General features: G+C 36.0%; 1 protein-coding gene across 2 annotated transcripts in view; it reads right to left on the bottom strand.

Annotated features, from left to right (window-relative positions):
- Nucleotides 1-21247, bottom strand: part of AGL (amylo-alpha-1, 6-glucosidase, 4-alpha-glucanotransferase) — an 83284-nt gene that overhangs the window by 39659 nt on the left and 22378 nt on the right. For both annotated transcript variants that reach the window (XM_013962599.2, XM_005678054.3), the window contains exons 6-20: nucleotides 19944-20125; nucleotides 19674-19785; nucleotides 13765-13888; nucleotides 13013-13115; nucleotides 12825-12922; nucleotides 12024-12163; nucleotides 10792-10979; nucleotides 8908-9031; nucleotides 8159-8322; nucleotides 7773-7874; nucleotides 7505-7660; nucleotides 7261-7411; nucleotides 4534-4658; nucleotides 4333-4445; nucleotides 4093-4227 (exon numbers count right to left, since the gene is read on the bottom strand). In XM_013962599.2, coding sequence (XP_013818053.1) covers nucleotides 4093-4227; nucleotides 4333-4445; nucleotides 4534-4658; nucleotides 7261-7411; nucleotides 7505-7660; nucleotides 7773-7874; nucleotides 8159-8322; nucleotides 8908-9031; nucleotides 10792-10979; nucleotides 12024-12163; nucleotides 12825-12922; nucleotides 13013-13115; nucleotides 13765-13888; nucleotides 19674-19785; nucleotides 19944-20125 — 2017 coding nt within the window. The remainder of the gene's footprint in view (nucleotides 1-4092; nucleotides 4228-4332; nucleotides 4446-4533; nucleotides 4659-7260; nucleotides 7412-7504; nucleotides 7661-7772; nucleotides 7875-8158; nucleotides 8323-8907; nucleotides 9032-10791; nucleotides 10980-12023; nucleotides 12164-12824; nucleotides 12923-13012; nucleotides 13116-13764; nucleotides 13889-19673; nucleotides 19786-19943; nucleotides 20126-21247) is intronic.

Here is a 21247-nt window from a genome sequence, read left to right as displayed (position 1 = left end):
AATCCCACTGCTGGGTATACACACCAAGGAAACCAGAATTGAAAGAGACACGTGTACCCCAATGTTCATCACAGCACTGTTTATAATAGCCAGGACATGGATGCAACCTAGATGTCCATCAGCAGATGAATGGATAAGAAAGCTGTGGTACACATACACAATGGAATATTACTCTGCCATTAAAAGAATCGATACTGGTGATTACAAATATATCAAAAAAGATCTTCATGACCAAGATAATCACAATGGTGTGATCACTCAACTAGAGCCAGACATCCTGGAATGTGAAGTCCAGCAGGCCTTAGAAAGCATCACTGTGAACAAAGCTAGTGGAGGTGATGGAATTCCAGTTGAGCTATTTCAAATCCTGAAAGATGATGCTGTGAAGGTGCTGCACTCAATATGCCAGCAAATTTGGAAAACTCAGCAGTGGCCACAGGACTGGAAAAGGTCAGTTTTCATTCCAATCCCAAAGAAAGGCAATGCCAAAGAATGCTCAAAATACCGCACAATTGCACTCATCTCACACACTAGTAAAGTAATGCTCAAAATTCTCCATGCTAGGCTTCAGTAATACGTGAACCGTGAACTTCCAGATGTTCAAGCTGGTGTTAGAAAAGGCAGAGGAACCAGAGATCAAATTGCCAACATCCGATCATAGAAAAAGCAAGAGAGTTCCAGGAAAATATCTATTTCTGTTTTATTGACTATGCCAAAGCCTTTGACTGTGTGGATCACAACAAACTGTGGAAAATTCTGAAAAACATGGGAATACCAGACCACCTGACCTTCCTCCTGAGAAATCTGTATGCAGGTCAGGAAGCAACAGCTGGAACTGGACATGGAACAACAGACTGGTTCCAAATAGGAAAAGGAGTACGTCAAGGCTGTATACTATCACCCTGCTTATTTAAATTATATGCAGAGTACTTCATGAGAAATGCTGGGCTGGAAGAAGCACAAGCTGGAATCAAGATTGCCAGGAGAAATACCAATAACCTCAGATATGCAGACACCACCACCCTATGGCAGAAAGTGAAGAGGAACTAAAAAGCCTCTTGAGGAAAGTGAAAGAGGAGAGTGAAAAAGTTGGCTTAAAGCTCAACATTCAGAAAACTAAGAACATGGCATCTGGTCCCATATAGATGGGGAAACAGTGGATACACTGTCAGACTTTATTATGGGGGGGGGTGCCAAAATCAGTGCAGATGGTGATTGCAGCCATGAAATTAAAAGATGCTTACTCCTTGGAAGGAAAGTTATGACCAACCTAGACAGCATATTAAAAAGCAGAGACATAACTTTGCCAACAAAGGTCCATCTAGTCAAGGCTATGGTTTTTCTAGTAGTCATGTATGGATGTGAGAGTTGGACTGAGAAGAAAGTTGAGCACCGAAGAATTGATGCTTTTGAACTGTGGTGTTGGAGAAGACTCTTGAGAGTCCCTTGGACTGCAAGGAGATCCAACCAGTCCATTCTGAAGATCAGTCCTGGGTGTTCTTTGGAAGGAATGATACTAAAGCTGAAACTCCAGTACTTTGGCCACCTCATGCGAAGAGTTGACTCACTGGAAAAGACTCTGATGTTGGGAGGGATTGAGGGCAGGAGGAGAAGGGGATGACAGAGGATGAGATGGCTGGATGGCATCACCGACTCGATGGACGTGAGTCTGAGTGAACTCCAAGAGTTGGTGATGGACAGGGAGGCTGGGAGTTGGTGATGGACAGGGAGGCCTGGCGTGCTGCAATTCATGAGGTCGCAAAGAGTCGGACACGACTGAGCAACTGAACTGAACTGAACTGAACTGAAAAAGAATACCTTTGAATCAGTTCTAATGAGGTGGATGAAACCGGATCCTATTATACAGAGTGAAGTAAGCCAGAAAGAAAAACAGAAATACAGTATACTAACGTATATATATGGAATTTAGAAAGACGGTAACAATAACCCTGTATGTGAGACAGCAAATGGGTCAGATGTCTAGAACAGTCCTTTCGACTCTGTGGGAGGGGGTGAGGGAGGGATGATATGGCAGAATGGCATTGAAACATGTAAATTATCACATGTGAAACGAATCACCAGTCCAGGTTCAATGCATGATACAGAGTGCTTGGGGCTGGTGCACTGGGATGACCCAGAGGGATGGGATGGAGAGGGAGGTGGGAGGGGGTTCAGGATAGGGAACACATGTACACCCATGGCAGATTCATGTCAATGTATGGGAAAACCAATACAATATTGTAAAGTAAAATAAATCAATAAAACAGATTAAAAAAAAAAAGAATCACCTGGAGAGCATATTCAAGTGCAGATTCTTGTCCCGAGATAATCTTGGTAGCTCTGATGAGGAATGTGCTATTTTATAAACATGTCATAGAAGCACAAAACTGCTTCATCTCAGATTTTTAAAATAATGTATCTACTAAGTATGACTTGAATTAAGAGTTAATATCCTTACTAAGAAAAGCTTTTATAGAACAACAAAACCAACTGAACAGAACATAAAAATGAACTAATATTTAAAAACGATATTTCAGTAAATAAATACAAATGACTTATGAACCAGAAATTAGCTTAATATTTAAAATAAATTGAGATATAATTTTAAATTACTTTATATTTACCAATTTGACTAGTAAGAGCTAACACTTAATGACCACTGGTACTCTCTGTCAAACACTGTTTTGAAAGAGTCACTATATCTCCTAAGTAACTTGTCCAAAGTCTTACTTTTTACAGTTAATAAGTCTGAAATTGGATTTAAATCCAGGCAGTCTGGTCCCATCCTTTATGCTTTTAAACATTACATTATAATAACATATACTCAGTAAGGATGTGGGATACTAGACTTTTACATAGAGCTGAAAATATTAATATAATCTTTCTGGAAGGGATCTGGCAGTATTAAAAGCCTCAAATATAAGATAGTCTAACTCAGAAATTCCATTCCTGGAAATTATCCTAGTACTCATGATATATAACATATATTGAGCATTTGTTATGTGCCGTGAATTGTGTAAGTGTTTCATGTGCATTATCCAATTTAATACTTATAAACTCTAAGAGGTAGGAATTATTTTAAGCCTCATTTTCCAAATGAGGAAACTGAGATGAATAAAGTGTAAATAACTGGTCCAAGTAAAGTGTCCAAAAAATGGAGACTGATGAAATAAACTATGGTATAGCCAGATATTAGAACAATGTATTGGCATTAAAAAAATGAAATGGTAAAGAGTATGATGCATGTAACTTAGTCTCAAATAGCTCAGAAAAATTGTATGTGTGTATATACAAAGATGTGTATATACATCCATTCAGTTCAGTTGCTCAGTCGTGTCCAGCTCTTTGTGACCCCATGAATTCCAGCACGCCAGGCCTCCCTGTCCATCACCAACTCCCGGAGTTCACTCAGACTCATATCCATCGAGTCAGTGATGCCATCCAGCCATCTCATCCTCTGTCATCCCCTTTTCCTCCTGCCCCCAATCCCTCCCAGCATTACAGTCTTTTCCAATGAGTCAACTTTTCGCATGAGGTGGCCAAAGTACTGGAGTTTCAGCTTTAGTATCATTCCTTCCAAAGAACACCCAGGACTGATCTCCTCGCAGTCCAAGGGACTCTCAAGAGTCTTCTCCAACACCACAGTTCAAAAGCATCAATTCTTTGGTGCTCAGTTTTCCTCACAGTCCAATTCTCACATCCATACATGACCACTGGAAAAACCATAGCCTTGACTAAACAGATCTATGTTGGCAAAGTAATGTCTCTGCTTTTCAATATGCTATCTAGGTTGGTCATAAGTTTTCTTCCAAGGAAAAAGCATGTGTATACATACAGATATATATGTGTGTACATATGTATACATGTATATCTATCTATCTAGAGAGCATGTATGAGTGAGAGAGCACGTGTGCACACAAATGATAAAGTAACAGGATAAAAGGTTAACGATAAATGATGCCAATACTGCTGGTCCTTGGACTATTCTTTGAGTAACAGGGATATAGAGAAGCCTTAAAACTGCTTAAATCAGGCTTGTGACAACTTGTCATTATTAAAGTGGCAAATCTCCGTAAAATAAGGCATACTTACGAAGCAAAAGGAATTTTTAATATAGGGTCTGCGTTGTCAACAGCAAGACTCCCCGATTTAAAGTGAGGACTGAACTGTGTCAGATGATTTCGAAGAATTCCAACAGCAACTTGCGCATGTGGGTCAAGACTAACTCTGAAAACATCAATTAAAATGTGGTTGATTCTTAGGACTAATTTATTCAAAATCAACAGAATATGTAAAATATTTTAAATATAAAGTCAACAGCTTGAACTCTACCTGAATATAATAACACTTCCTGGAGACAAATTTTCAAATTCTATTTCTTGAATATATTCATTGGGTCCTTTTGTAGTAACTCCAGCTTGTTTAACAATTTTACTTTCATTGAGCTTGGAAAGAATATATAAAATGAGTTAATAAATAAGTCTAATGTCCTTAAAATGTTAAATACAGTAGTGAGATGAGAGACTGAAGTACCTGAATATGTTCTCTAATTTCTACTGTGATGTTTGGTATTCCATTGATTGAATTAGGATCCTTCCTATAAGGTGCTGTATTTCTCTCAACAGTTCTAGCTTCAAGAACTACTTCTTCAATTTTGCCTAGGAATATATAAAAACTTGAACATTTAAAATTTCGCATTAAACCATCTGAAATTAAGAACTGCTAAAGGAGTTTTAAATCCTTTAACTTAAAGTTGAATATATTAGCTAACTTTTAAAAAAAGCAATCAGAGAGTAGATAATTCTACGTAACATGCAGTTTTTATACATGCTTTTAAAAAATTAACAAAACTATTTAAAAGAGATCTCATCAAGTAATAATAGTTTACCTCTGGGAAAACAATGTGAAACCTTCCTAATATTGACAGGAGAGAAAGTAGATCACTTGATAGGCTTACATTTTAAAAATGGAATATTTCAAAGACAGAAAAAGCAGGGAAAAGTTAAACACCCAGATCCCACTACCTCGCTTCAGAAAATATTCCAAACCCAACTGATGTCCCTGTGTTCCCTTTCTTTCCCTTCAGAGGTAACCACTACCTGAAGGCTGGTCTGCATTGATCCTGTGCATTTTTTACTACATGTACATGTTTCCCTAAGCACTGTATACTATTCTCCATATTTCCAAGTTTATGTAAGTGGATTCAAGTTATAGATACACTTCTGCAACTTCCTTTCTATTGCATAACACTGTAGTTTTTCAAATTTGTTTATACTGCTATGTTAGCTCTACCTTATTTATTTCAAATGCCGAACAGTATTCCACTGTATGAGTATACCAATATGTATTCATTTAACCATCATTGTCATTGTTTTTCCTCTATTATAAATAATCTTACAATAAATATCTTTGTGCATATTTCCTAGCGGAAGTGCAAGAGTTTCTCAGATACATATGTGGGAATAGAACTGGTAGATCAAAGGATATATAAAACTGAAACTTTATTACTTAAATAATTTGAACTTTAAGCTGTTAATCTGACAATGAAAGACCTTCTAATCCAGAAATCTACTTCTGAAAATATATACTAAGAAAATTATTCAAAAAAAAGATTATTCCTAGTGTATAACAAATCTTAAAGAACACTGCTAAACACACACATAAATGTTAAAAATAGAATGCTAACATAATATAAAACATTCAACATAATGAAAATCACTATTCTGTGGACTGACAAAATGGAAAATGTTTTAAGAATGATCACTGATCAAAAACAAAACAAAACCCTGAGCTATTACTGTATACACTGAGTGCAACCATGTAAAACTATATATGTATGTTAGCAACTACTCTTGCCTGGAAAATCCCATGGACAGAGGAACCTGGTAGGCTGCAGTCCATGGGGTCACTAAGAGTCAGACACGACTGAGCGACTTCACTTTCACTTTTCACTTTCATGCATTGGAGAAGGAAATGGCAACCCACTCCCGTGTTCTTGCCTGGAGAATCCCAGGGACGGGGGAGCCTGGTGGGCTGCCATCTATGGGGTCGCACAGAGTCGGACATGACTGAAGTGACTTAGCAGCAGCAGCAACAACAACCAGATGAGATTATTGTATATAAACTTGTGAACAGTTAAAAAAAAAAGCAATAGACATTTAACCTAACCCTAAAACTATTCAAGTTGATAACTTCTAAAAATGGGAGTTATGAACATTTTGTAATTAGTAACAAATATAGAATATGGTCATTTTTGTGAGAAGCTTCATTCACTCAATTAGTCAATGGACTTGGACAGCTGCTATATGCACAGGAGCATGTTATGCCATAATATATTATATATAATAATAAATAAGGAAATTAAATGCACATATCTAGAACAATCGAGTAATAAAAAGTATATACCTCAAGGATGGATTTTATAATGTCTGAGTGATACAGAGACTATAATTACTATATGCTCAGAGGACAGAGAGTTTACTGAGTACTTAAAGAAGGCTTCTCAAAGGAGGTGAAACTTTAGTCCTTGAAAGATGTAAAGCGAAAGTGAAAGTCACTCAGTCATGTCCAACTCTTTGTGACCCCATGGACTGTATAGTCCATGGAATTCTCTAGGCCAGAATACTGGAGTGGGTAGCCTTTCCCTTCTCCAGGGGATCTTCCCAACCCAGGGATCGAACCCAGGTCTCCCTCATTGCAGGCAGACTCTTTACCAGCTGAGCCACAAGGGAAGCCCTGAAAGATGTAAAGAATTCATAAATAAGGAGTAAGGCTACTTAGGGAGCAGAGAAAATATCTATTTGGTTGAAACAGATGAGGATGGATTATAAAGTGCCTTAAATATTAAACTATTTTCCATTTTGGTTTATATATGTAAATATATGTATACACATACAGAAACACTTGGACACACATGCAAATATATATGTATATACATATGTACATGAATATATATATAAATCTAGCTGGGTGTAGAAGAAATACATGTTCATTTATATAAATTAGGAGATAGGAAAATGTATTAGGATGAAAATAAAATCACAACTCAAAAAATGTTAACATTTAACAGTATTTCCAGGTTTTGCTCCATGTAGTAAAAATACAAGTTATCAAAAATTTGTAATTCTTTTCCTTAACTACATCTACACTTGCAGTATGTTACAATATATATAACACGTAACAACAATTTAATAATATTTATTATAATTAACAATTTAACAATATAATACAACCAAAACAACATTTTTTAGATTGCATTACCAGGGATGCACATTTGAGGCACTTCCTTGCTGTAAAATGAAGTCTTGGGATTCCTGAAAGCAGTTCTAGAAACAGATACGACTGATTGGTGGATACTGGGCGAATGTCTTGTTACAGCCACTATGTCTGCATCAACTTGATCCACATACACCTGAGAAGCGAAGAGAAAACACATTAGTGCTCAAACTGCAAAGGCTCTAAAATTGAACCTTAAGAAGGAAACCTAGGAAATGTAGCTTCTTGCCTGAATAAAACCCTTGGCTCCAAGCTCTTGGTGAAGTTTATTGATAGCACACCTGGCCGCAATAATGCCACTTTGGGAGTTAACTTCACCAGCGTTGGATGGTGATGCTGCAGGATTCCATTTAGTGTAAAACCGCTCTTCAGAAACTACTGAAATCTGAACAAAATAAAAACTTAGCCATGTGGATGTTTTAATTACAATGAGGAATTCTGGTAAAAATGATCAGTTTTGGGCCTTGTGGATTTTAAAAAACAACACATAAACAAACCTGGTGAGGCACTAATTCGTCATAGCCTTTAGTACTACCACTAGCACAACACGCCATGGAAACGATTGTGGTACTCGGGAGAGCATCATATGCTGACCTATGCTACAAAAGAGTAAAACAACAAAAATTTATTTTCTTTCAAATGCAAAGTGCCATCCTACAGCCCAATGAAGTAAAAGGATAAGTACATAAACACATTCTGAAGATATATTCATTTGCTTTAAAACAAATAACAAACCACTCAAAAACCTTTAAATCACAATCACTTATAAATCTAAGGCACTATTTTGAGGTACTGTGGATATTACTGCCATTAAACAGCAGAGAACTAAATATCAAAACATGTAGCAAAATAAGTAAATACAAGAAACAGGATAGATGCTTACCACAATAGGACACTCGTTATCATGGGTGATATCCATAAACAGGGCATGCGCAATAGCTGGCATTAAAGGCCTCAAACAGGGCTGAACGAAGGATCCAACAGGTTCTCCTCCGTATCGGTAAACTAATCTGCCCTCTTCGTGGCTATCGTATGCACTCATTGCCTCTGCAAAGCATTACAGAATATTTTAACAATCTTCATTAGCAATGCCCAAAAAGAGATTAGATTTTTGTATTGTGACTGACTTTCAAAAACAAACCACAAAAATATTATCAAAAATAAAACTGATTTAAATATTTAAACAAATGTCCATCAGTTTAAATGGCAAAAAAGTCTTTTCTGCAATTTAACCAGAGAAATGGTTCATGCAGTAAAAAAAAGGAATATATGCTGCTTATTAGGATGTTGGTTCCATAAAATCTATGGAGAAAAATCTCAAGATCACATCATTTAGGCAGATAGAGATGAAAAATAGATTTATATATTTTCAACAACAAAAAGTGATTTTGTTCAAGAGTCATCAATTCGTTTCATTGGTCTTTTAAGTTAAAATGAGATATCTTACCCCAAAGTAGAAATTTTTACTGATGAAAACAGACTCAGTTATATTAAGAAATTTTGAGTAGAATATTTAAAAGAACAATAACTATGTTGAACATTATTAAGCCCTGTACATAAAGCTATTAAATGTCTTTTAATCTACTTAAAAACTGAAGCTTTAGATGGGAAAAACACTTTCAATGAGCCTACCTCTTATTAAGGAACTAATGCCCAGTCTAGTAACAAAGACATTGTCCAGGTCTTCGCTTCCTGTGAACAGTTCAGCTACTACATATAAATTGGGTTGCAATTTCCTAGCAGCATCCAACATGTACTGCAAAAAGCATAGTCACAAATATAACAGAAAGAGAAAAGCAAGATGGTATAGGGGAAGGAGAGGAGGCAAGACCAGGCATGGATTTGACACAGGAAAATACCATGTAAGCAAGACAAAATGGAAATCCAAGAGAATTTCCAAATTTAATTGTGCATAAGTAAGAAAACATAAAAGGGACCAATACATATAGGAAACAAAAGAATGTATAAAGCGAATATAACAGTTAAAAAGGAAGATCAGATTTTGCAGATAGGACACAAAAGGAGGAAAAAAGGAAGAAGAAAAATGTTAGTGTCACTTAAAAAATGTAAACCATAATACTGCAATTCTGCTAGGCTTTCCAAACCCTATTTTATGTTTTGTTTTTAATATCTCTAATTAGCCTATTAATTTCCAGGCCCTTGACTAAACTATAAATGATAAATTCCCTGCTGGTGCATCATTTAGCTATTGTAAAGATTAGGTCTGACTAGACTGAAGCCAGTTTTTCCTGCAGATGATAATAAATTCCTTTTTTTTTTCCTGGCCATGCTATGTGGCTTGCTGAATCTTTGTTCACTGACCAGGGACTGAACACAGGCCACGGCAGTGAAAAACACTGAGTTCTAACCATTGGACTGCCAAGGAATTCCCCAAAACCTCTAATCAGAAATCAGATCAGTTCAGAAAGATTTTTTGAACATTTGCACAAAGGCTAATAAAATACTTGAAATTCTAACACGTACGACCCTAGGGGTTTTTTAAACTTAAAATTAAATTTTAGTATTCTAAGTTTTGCTATAATATTATAACCATCTTACAAATGTATTGCTAAAGGCATACATTAAAAAAAAACCCTGCCTTTTTTCTGAAGCTAAAAATGTTCTACTACCTTAACTAATGTTCATTACATTCTTCCAAATCAAAGCAATTTTTCATCACAGGACTTGAAACATATGTATTATAATACTGCTTTAAAATGATGGAAACAGATGTTTTTCAGATAAGCACACATTTCCATAGAACACTAACTTGTCACTAGGAAACTTTCAAAGATCTTACAAATAGAATGAAACTCTAAAGTGGTTACAAAGCTGTAAACATAAAAGATAGTGCTATAAATTATGTAAAATTTATAGCATTTATAGTATTATATAAAATTTAAAGCATTATCTTTTATGTTTCATAAAAGATAATGCTATAAATGTTGGCATTGCTTAAGTTACTATAAAAAACCTGAAGAGGAACAGAACATTTTTATGTTTACACTTACATATAATTACATTCCATATGATAATGAAAACTGAATCAATGAGACAAACTATCTTCAATATGCCGTAATGCTAGTGTTTAAATAATTATTATAATATGAAATAAGCTATATGACTTCACAGTGGCTATTAATTTATTGAAACTAACCTAATAATAAGACAAATTAATATTTATATATTGTTAAATTATTAACAAGGTTAATTCTTTTAAAATATTAATAATATTTTAATATATATGGCAATATTGTTGTATGTGTATTATCAGAGATAATATAATATCCCTAACTTAAATAAAAATACTAACCCAAACATTTTATAGTCCAGTACTCCATAATATCTGCATCAAAAAATTCTCAGAATTATGCAAATTATGCAAGTTTTAAAATACTACCACCATATTATTGTTAGCATTCAACAAGCAAAAGGAAACGTATTTGTACACTCTCTTTAAGGAACGCTAGGAAAGAACACTGATTTCTTCAACACAGATGAATTATTTATCTGTACCTCTGCTACATGAAGAGGTGTTGAGTGACAATTATCAAGGCGGACTCCCTGGAAATAAGTTGCGGTGATTTCTGTGTATTTTTTCATGTGTGCCCAGAGATAAGGACAGTCCTCTGGTTTTTTCCCATAGCGTAATTTAACACTGTCTCCCCAGCAAATAAGTTCTCTCCTTAGATAAACATCTGAACCTGTTAAAAAAGGAGCTTGCTTTCAGTGGTTCAAGGAATAAAATGAAAATATTTATTTCAAGGAAAAACTGTTGCTTTAAAATCACATCTATTATTTCTAACACAAGCCATATATAGGTTAATATATCTAGAATGGTATGGGATAGTTTTAAAAAATTGATAGTAATTTAGATCTCCTATTTTGCTAAAACTGTACCTTATAGTCTCTTCTAAAAATGTGTGCTTAATAGTAAAAATTCAAGTTGCTTCTTAAAGGAAAACAGTAATAGTAATATCATGAGCCTTTAAAGCTATACCAAAACCATTTAAAGCTCCATCTCCACCTTGCTACCAATTTTTGGCAATATGTTACATTAACTCCATGGTGTAGAGCAGAGTGTCATTTTTCACTTCGAATGGTTGGAAAGGAGAGGGCAGAGATACTTAAATGCAAAGCTACATTTTTTTTTTTAATGAGACTTCTGAATTAAATCTAATGTCATAAAAACAGGCTTCTGATTCTAAAATGTTAAAAAATAAATATATCGATAGGTCCCCTGCAAAATTATTCCTGGCAATGAAACAGCTATAAGAAATAAGAAGCTAGCATTAAGTAAGAGGGAATCTAAAAACAACTGTTTTCTAGTTTAACTGTCATTCAAATACCTTAAATACTCCTCTAGCTAATGAGTAAAAATATCTCTTACAGTAAACAGTTGTAATCATACAGGTTCAGATGGCTTTTTAAAGATGCAAATGAGTACATTTGTGTACAAATAAGCTGCCCAGATAAAATCTTCTGTAGAACCATAATATCAAATAGATATATGAGAACTCTTCTGTTTGAGGAGATAGGGGTAGAAAAGGAAAGAAGGAGAAAGAAGCTGAATCTCATTCTGTCAGTCCCTTCTCTTCTCTCAAGCTGTATGCACCTCTGTCATCGCCAATGAAACAATTTAAAAATCATTAGCCTACTCGGGGAACAAAATCAACAAACAATTTATATTCTGAGCTTGCCATGAACTTCTATTTCCCTGTCCATAGAGAAGTTAACAAAAAACATACCTGGTTCAGCAAAATTTCGAAGGGGATCATCTCCCATTACCCACCCGTTATGTGCCATCAGAAAACAAGCTTTATTTGGGACATGAATCATTGATTCTTCTACAGAGAGGGATATGTCTTCAAAAGGGAAAGTAAAATATCTAGGGAGATACAATTAAGTATGAAATCCATAAAGAGAAATTCCTTGGAGAAAATATGAATTAATATCATTAAAATTAAACTTTGTCTCTAATGAATTGAATAGATAAGATTAGTTTGACACCATTTATAAGAAATAAGAAATAAACTTCAATACAGGTGAAAATATCATCAGAAATTTTGAGTAAATCTAGTAGGATTTGAGAAATTGAGTTAGTATTTCAGTATATCTGATTAACATTCTAAGTAATAACTTTAAAAATCTCATAGAATGACTAAGAAAATCACCAAAGTATTGACATTATTTTGCAAAAGTTTTTACTATGCTTCAGTTGCCTAATCTCTGCTGTACATTACTTATAAGGAGCTAAACACTTGCTTAATTTGCTTAACACTGAAATTACTAGTAAGTATTCAGTCCTCCAGAAACATGAATGTAAATGATTATAAATTGGTTCATACTGATGATAGTTTCTCTAACTAAAGATGTGCCCAACAAAATTAATTAATATTAAGCCTAGTTACCAGATCAAAACTGCTATTTCAATTTAAGAAACATACTGGGTCACACATTCAAGGAAATTCAAATTTAGGTTAATTTGAAGAGTTTAATACAATTTTCAATTTTTAACCTTTCATGAAGAGAAAACAAAAATGGAATACCTGGTAACCAAGGGATGTTTTCTAGTAACAGGTCCTAGTTTAGGACCATGGCCAGCCAGTCGTTCATAAAACACATTTCCCAAAAGGCAATTGACTGCCTGGAAAACATGAACTTATGTCAATACCAACAACAAAAAACAGTATTAAAACTCAAAGAAAAACAGCAGTTCAAAAGAAGTGGGTAAAACCTGTTCCTGATGATAGTTCACGAGTTGATGCTTCTCTGAATTTAATTCCTCAATTCTCTTCCTGAACCAATTGCAGCATTCATTAATTGCGGCTGGCCCATTGCTTGAAGTAGATACGGCAACATGAACATTATTTAATGGTTCTACAAACTCTATATTAAACATTTTTCTAATACGGGTCATAGAAACTTAGGACCTTAATTAAGACTTAGGAAATTTTCCAGCTGTATACATTTTTACCACAAAAGGGGAAATGTCATGTGTTGGAAGTAGTGAGTGAGTGAAGTTGCTCAGTCGTGTCCAACTCTTTGCAACCCCATGGGCTGTAGCCTACCATGCTCCTCCGTCCATGAGATTTTCCAGGCAGGAGTACTGGAGTGGGTTGCCATTTCCTTCTCCAGAGGATCTTCCCGACCCAGGAAATGAACCTGGGTTTCCCGCATTGTAGGCAGACACTTTACCGTCTGAGCCACTAGGGAAATCACTAAGTTATAAAAGTATAGCAGCAAATACAGCTATTAATATTATAAGTAAGTTTTAGAACAAATGCAATTGACTCGTTGTAGGTGTAAATTCAAACTGATGGTAGAAATAATGCAGGGGTAGTCTGGAAAGTAGCCTACTAGCTATTTCATTTTCTATTCAGGCTGTTAACAAATAGCATAAAAATAGTACCATAAATGTAATCAGAATAGTCATAAAGGTTTACAAGAAACATTGCTCTTTAGTATGTAGTAACATATAAAACATACTCATGTGGTATGAAAGTTGCTAGAGCAACATTCATATCTACAGTACAGCCAAGCCGTCTGTATTCAGGATCCTGAATTATCTTAAGGTGGTGATTTGGATCAGGCCTTGTTGTTTTCCTATTTTCTGAAAGAAAGAAAATATTATATCTTAAATGCAGGTATGTATAAGGAGATTATAACTGTTACTTATTTCATATTTTTAGTTTATTTTTTTTTTCTTAGAAAATAAAAGAACTATTTATTTCATAAGCATTCCTTCCTACCTCCCTATGTATCCTTCTGCAAAAACCTAACACACACACACACACACACACACACACACACACACACACACGGAAGGAAAGAGAGAGAGGCGGCGTTGGGTAAAGAGGAGAGAGAGATGCTGACTGGGGAAAAAAAAAACAACACTGTAGAAGAAAAACACAGTAATTCCTACCAGTTCAACCCCAGTCCCATCTTTCTGCTTCAATTAGTATTCAGGTATTCTATACATTTTTTAGGGCACTAAAGATGTTTCGTTCAGTCACTCAGTCGTGTCCGACTCTTTGTGACCCCATGGACTGCAGCACCCCAGGCTTCCCTGTCCATCACCAACTCCCAGAGCTTATTCAAACTCATGTCCATTGAGTCAGTGATGCCATCCAACCATCTCATTCTCTGTTGTTCCCATCTCCTCCCGCCTTCAATCTTTCCCAGCATCAGGGTCTTTTCTAATGAATCAGTTCTTCGTATCAGGTGGGCAAAGTATTGGAGTTTCAGCTACAGTATCAGACCTTCCAATGAATATTCAGGACTGATCTCCTTTAGGATGGACTGCTTGGATCTCCTTGCTGTCCAAGGGACTCTCAAGAGTCTTCTTCAACACCACAGTTCAAAAGCATTAATTCTTGGGCGCTCAGCTTTCTTTATAGTCCAACTCTCACATCCATACATGACCACTGGAAAAACCATACCCTTGACTAGACGGACCTTTGTTGGCAAAGGAATGTCTCTGCTTTTTAATATGCTGTCTAGGTTGGTCATAACTTTTCTTCCAAGGAGCAAGCATCTTTTACTTTCATGGCTGCAATCACCATCTGCAGTGATTTTGGAGCCCCCCAAAATAAAGTCTGACACTGTTTCCACTGTTTCCCCATCTATTTGCCATGAAGTGATGGGACCAGACGCCATGAATGCTTTGTTTTTTGAATGCTGAGTTTTAAGCCAACTTTTTCACTCTCCTCTTTCACTTTCATCAAGAGGCTCTTTAGTTCTTCTTTGCTTTCTGCCATAAGGGTAGTGTCATCTCCATATCTGAGGTTACTGATATTTTGATTCCAGCTTGTGCTTCTTCCAGCCCAGCATTTCTCATGATATACTCTGCATATAAGTTAAATGAGCAGGGTGACAATATACAGCCTTGATGTACTCCTTTCCTGATTTGGCACCACTCTGTTGTTCCATGTCCAGTTCTAAAGTTGCTTCCTGGCCTGCATACAGATTTCTCAAGAGGCAGCTCAGGTGGTCTGGTATTCCCATCTCTTTAAGAATTTTTCACAAGTTTGTTGTGATCCACACAGTCAAAAGCTTTGGCATAGGCAACAAAGCAGAAATAGATGTTTTCCTGGAACTCTCCTGCTTTTTCAATGATCCAGCGGATGTTGGAAATTTGATCTCTGGTTCCTCTGCTTTTTCTAAATCTAGCTTGAACATCTGGAAATTCATGGTTCACATACTGTTGAAGCCTAGTTTGGAGAATTTTGAGCATTGCTTTACTAGCATGTGAGATGAGTGCAATTGCCTTTCTTTGGGATTGGAATGAAAACTGGGCTTTTCCACTCTTGTGGCCACTGTTGAGTTTTCCAGATTTGCTGGCCTATTGAGTGCAGCATTTTCACAGCATCTTTTAGGGTTTGAAAGAGCTTAACTGGAATTTCATCACCTCCACTATGTTTGTTTGTAGTGATGCTTCCTAAGGCCCACTTGACTTCACATTCCAGGATGTCTGGCTCTAGGTGAGTGATCACACCATCATGGTTCATTTCAGTTCAGTTCAGTTCAGTCGCTCAGTCGTGTCCGACTCTTTGCGACTCCATTATCTGGGTAATTTTTATATAATTCTTCTGTGTATTTTTGCCCCTCTTCTTAATATCTTTGCTTCTGTTAGGTCCATACCATTCTGTCCTTTATTGTGCCCATCTTTGCATGAAATGTTCCTTTGGTATCTCTGATTTTCTTCAAGAGATCTCTACTCTTTTCCATTCTATTGTTTTTCCTCTATTTCTTTGCACTGATTGCTAAGGAAGGCTTTCTTATCTCTCCTTGCTATTCTTTGGAACTCTGCATTCAAATGGGTGTATCTTTCCTTTTCTCCTCTCTTCTTTTCTCAGCTATTTGTAAGGCCTCCTCAGGCAACCATTTTGCCATTTTGCACATCTTTTTCTTGGGGATGGTCTTGATCCCCATCTCCTGTACAATGTTACGAACCTCTGTCCATAGTTCTTCAGGTACTCTGTCTGTCAGATTTAATCCCTTGAATCTATTTGTCATTTCCACTGTGTAATCATAAGGGATTTGATTTAGGTCATTCATACCTGAATGGTCTAGTGTTGATGGTACACATTTTCTTCCAGGTGCTACCAAAGACACTAACTTTAGGAGTTCTTTTTCCTAAAAAATTGCTTTCTATTTTAAAAAGTAAGTCTTATTAATAATTTGACTTTCTCTGAAAGAAGAAGACAAGTTTGTTTTTATATTTTTTCCTTTTCACCAACTAGCATATAATAATAAAAAATGAAAAAAGTAAATAAATGCTTTGTAGGGAGTTTTCATTCTTATTCTGACTTGTTTCTAGTAAATCAGTGGAGGATTGCCTCCACTGGGTTTGATTTTACTTTAATTAATTAATATCTGGCTTATTCTAAATGAAATGGCTTATAAAAGCACAAAGTAAGATTAGGATTAAATAGATTTAAAGATGTAGTTTCTGAGGTTAATTTGGAAGAGTAACATACATGAAAAATGCCAAGAAGTATTTAAAAAAGAGGTAAAACTACACAATCAGTGTATGTTACAAAAGTCTCTCGTATTGCTAGAGTAAAAGACGGATCAGTGGACTAGCACAGATAACAGGGCCATGAATATTCAGTATATGATGATACATTATGAAGTATTATGGTGGTATCCCAAACCAGTTTAAAAGGATGGAATATCAACCCAGTATCACTTTTTAAAATTAAATAAAGTTAATATCTTCTTTATATAAATTCCAGGTCTATTAAATATTTAAAAGTAAACTGCAAATACGATTATCAGAAGAAAACAGAATGTTGTTTGAAGGTCTATGCACAATGTGAAATTAGAAGCCATAAAAGAAGAGATCAATAAATTTGGTTACAGTGAGGAGAGAAAACCACCGTCAACAAGGATTAAAAGATCAACAGCAGGATATAGCTGAGGCCACTATAATAAGGAACCACCAGTAATAATAAGCCAATATGAAAAAGATGAGCAACCCAACAGAAAAATAGGGGAAGAACATTAATAGGCAATTAATGGAAGAATTATAAATGGCTAATTAACACATGAAAAGATTTTTCATTCCTAACCAAAGAAATAAAAATAATGAATATTTTGCCTATTGACAAACATTAAATGGTAGCTAATGTTGGTGATGTTACAGTTAGTGATAACATAAACTAGTACAATTTGTACTGAAAAGCAATTTGACAACATCTATTACAAATTTATCATTAAATTTGTATACTCTTTGACCCATGAATTCTGCCTAATAATTTGTCCTACTGATAGTCACAAAGCCAGTAAAGTTAAAATGCACAAGAATTTATTTTCTATAGTATCACTTGTAAGAATATAAATTCCTCTAAACCCAGGGTTTGGTATGTTCACCTCTGAATCCCCCTACCTGGATCAGTGCGTCACACATAATAAGTGATTCAATAAAAATGTATTAAATGAATGAATGAGAAATGAACTACAAATAATCTACCAAAATGGTTAAAAGGAATTCAAGTACTTTAACACAGTGTATTGCTATCTAGAAGTTACAAAGAAATAATTAGCTGTAATAAGATCATGTTGTCAACTAAAAGAACAACTTGTTAAGCAGTCTGTATACTGCAGTCTTATTTATGTGTATAAAATAGATATAAATATAAAACTTATGAATGTAATTTATATGTACCTAACTATATAAAATTGGAATTTATTTCAAAAAAGAGTCCGAAAAGAAACAGGAGACTATTAAATAATAGTTCCTTCTAGTAAGTAGCTTTTGGAGGAGAGGAAGTTACACATTTCATTTATTATATATTTGTACTGTTTGGCTTTTTTTCTTTACTGTGAGCATACCTAATTGTAAACAAATAATACAGTTTATAAACATCAGAGGAAAGGGAAAATGGAGGCACTTCAGTAAGATAAAACATGAAGGAAAGATAATATAAAAAATTCAGGTATTAAGATGTTACACAAATGTGAAAGCTGGAAGAGTGAACCTGGCCTGAAGCTTCCAGGGCCTCAAATCATAAGGACTTTGACTTTGAAGGCAGTATTTCTGGGCCTTACTCAAGCTCAACTTTCTGGATAAGGAATAAGATTTCTTATTTTAAGAGCCTTCAAAGATTCTTGCTCTTAGGTTGTCCTATACTAATTGTAGATATACTCTTTATAATTTCTCTAATTAGCTTCCTAAAAAATCCTAATTTCTCTTTTGGCATGGTTTTTCCTATCCTACTTTGTTAGGGACACAGAGATTAACTTCTTAAGTTTAATTATGTCCTTAACTGGAGATTTTTTTCTTTACCTTTGCTACTGGCTAGTATCTGAGTCAGTCTCACTAGTAATTAGGTGGTCTTAATGGTGCACATGTGAATGCTAAGTTGCTTCAGTCATGTCTGACCTTTTGCGACCCTATGGAATGCAGCCCGCCAGGCTCCTCTGTCCTTGGGATTCTCCTGGTAACAATACTGGAGTGGGTTGCCATGCCCTGCTCCAGGAGATCTTCCTGACCCAGGGATGGTACCCATGTCTCTCACATCTCCTGCATTGGCAGGCGGGATCTTTATGACTAATGCTGCCGGGGAAGCCCAGTGTTAATGGTAGGTACCATTAACTGAGGTACCATCAACTACCTCAGTTAAGATTCCTACATTAGCCAACAGAAGACAATCACATCTCTTAGTTTTGAAGACTGTTTTGAGTTTTTGGCAGCTGAAATAATCTGTTCTATTTACCTGCCATGTTAAACATTCATTTAACAAATGTAATATTGAGCTGTATGGTACTCTGAGCATTGTGCTAAGGAATCAATATAAGAAGCAGTCCCCAAGGGAAATAATTGTATATTATGAAAGAATTGATGCTTTTGAACTGTGGTGTTGGAGACGACTCTTGAGAGTCCCTTGGACTGCAAGGAGATCCAGCTAGTCCATTCTGAAGATCAGTCCTGGGTGTTCTTTGGAAGGAATGATACTAAAGCTGAAACTCCAGTACTTTGGCCACCTCATGCGAAGAGTTGACTCACTGGAAAAGACTCTGATGTTGGGAGGGATTGAGGGCAGGAGGAGAAGGGGATGACAGAGGATGAGATGGCTGGATGGCATCACCGACTCGATGGACGTGAGTCTGAGTGAACTCCAAGAGTTGGTGATGGACAGGGAGGCCTGGGGTGCTGCAGTTCATGGGGTCACAAAGAGTAGGACACAACTGAGCGACTGAATTGAACTGAATGACATGACCTTTAAAGATCTCTGCTCACTCACAGATAGCCTCCAGAATCATAGTGTTAGAGCATCAAAAACAACACAAATATCATATAATAATAACAGATTTAATCCTGTGTTAACTAAGAGAAGAGTAATACTAAATTTCTTAAAATTGACAGTAATACTCCAGTGTATAACCTTTACCTTGTGTAAGAAGTTCTCTAAATTGCTCGACTGCTTTGTGAACGTCTACTTGGAAAAATTCCCAGAGTTGAGTCTTTGGAAAAATATCCTCCCAAATTACTTTTCGAATGCACTGAAAAATATTAATAGTTAGAACACATATTTAAAATCATTTTACTAAGTATTATTTAGCTCCTTAAAAGACAGGTTCTAAATGATCTTCAAAAAGACATTTAATTTATATTTTAGAAATTGTGTACTAAAGTGTGGTATTCCTCTATACATACTGACATTCATTTGATGATCATTTTCGATCAAAGCAGGTACTCCTCTGTCTTTGTATTTCCCTTCTGCAACGTCACAGGATAAGTGCCAAAGTGCTCTGTCTAAGACCCAGGCAGGTTTTAAGTGTGGGGAATTCACAAGGTTATATGCACTTTCTGGATGTTCCTGGAGCCATCTACTATTAGCAGCTTAAAGAAAAAGGAAACATAAAGGATTATCATGTAATTAGACTGAGGTTAAGATTAAATCTGAAATAAAACATCAACATCTATCACTCATTTTCTTATATGTTAGATATCAATATTTTATAATGATACTGTAGTAGTATGAAAACAACTTTTTGGTTGTGGTATCCTACCATCTATTTTACCATACATTTTTCTTTTCTCGTTGTAGGAGTTTTTAACTGACAGTAAATAGGATCAACACTGATTCATTATATCATCATATAACATATTTACTATTATGGTGGGAGTTAAAAAGGGTCTTGTCCTCTGCCTGTCTTGATGGTCCCTAGGAGAACAATACTTTGGAATGCTCCTTATAAACCCAAAGGACCTCATTCCCTTTATGGCAGAAAGTTACCTGCATCTTCAACTCTGGTTTAGGCTTCTCAGTGTCTGGCTGTTCCGTTGTAGGGCAGGAAAAGAACCCCTGAAATTTACTCTCCCTTGAAGCTCCTCCTTCTTACTTCTGGTCTCCTAAGTGAGAGACCTTTCTTTGGCCCCATCTAGCTCTAGATTCTGCCTCTTAACCATCTTTCGGATGTAAAATGTCGTTTATATTTTCCCCCTACATATATTCTTATGTTGTCTAAAGGGGGAGGGAGGTGAGATTCTTTCTTCTGGATCTTTAAATATGCTTGTATCTCCCCAAAGCTACGAATACAAACACACATCTTATCTAAATACAGTTATTTTCCCAAGTTCTGCAGTGTCTATTAGTATCAAGACCAAACAACCTGCATCTACTGTTTCTACTTTCTCCCCACACTCTCACTCTTCTTCCCACCGCAATCTGCTCCCTTATTCACTCAACCATCTATGTGTTATGAAGCTCTACCCCAGGTGCTCTACTCCAGGCAGATGTGGCCAATATGGCAATGCCCTCTCCTCCCAACTCCTTGTCTAGGGTTAGTTTCATTCTGGGAGGCAGAGGCTGCCTGTTTCTCACTCCCTCTAGCTCCAAGCTGTAAAAGCTCTATTCCAGGTTGCAGGCAGAGAAAACCTTGACTCTTTTCCTTTACCAAATTCCAACATGTAGGGTAACTGTCCTACTTGAGCTGTGGGGGGCCCAGAATACTGGGGCTC

The sequence above is a fragment of the Capra hircus genome, chromosome 3 (assembly GCF_001704415.2).
Source record: "Capra hircus breed San Clemente chromosome 3, ASM170441v1, whole genome shotgun sequence".
Lineage (NCBI taxonomy): Eukaryota > Metazoa > Chordata > Mammalia > Artiodactyla > Bovidae > Capra > Capra hircus.
This window is presented reverse-complemented; position numbering and strand designations above follow the sequence as displayed.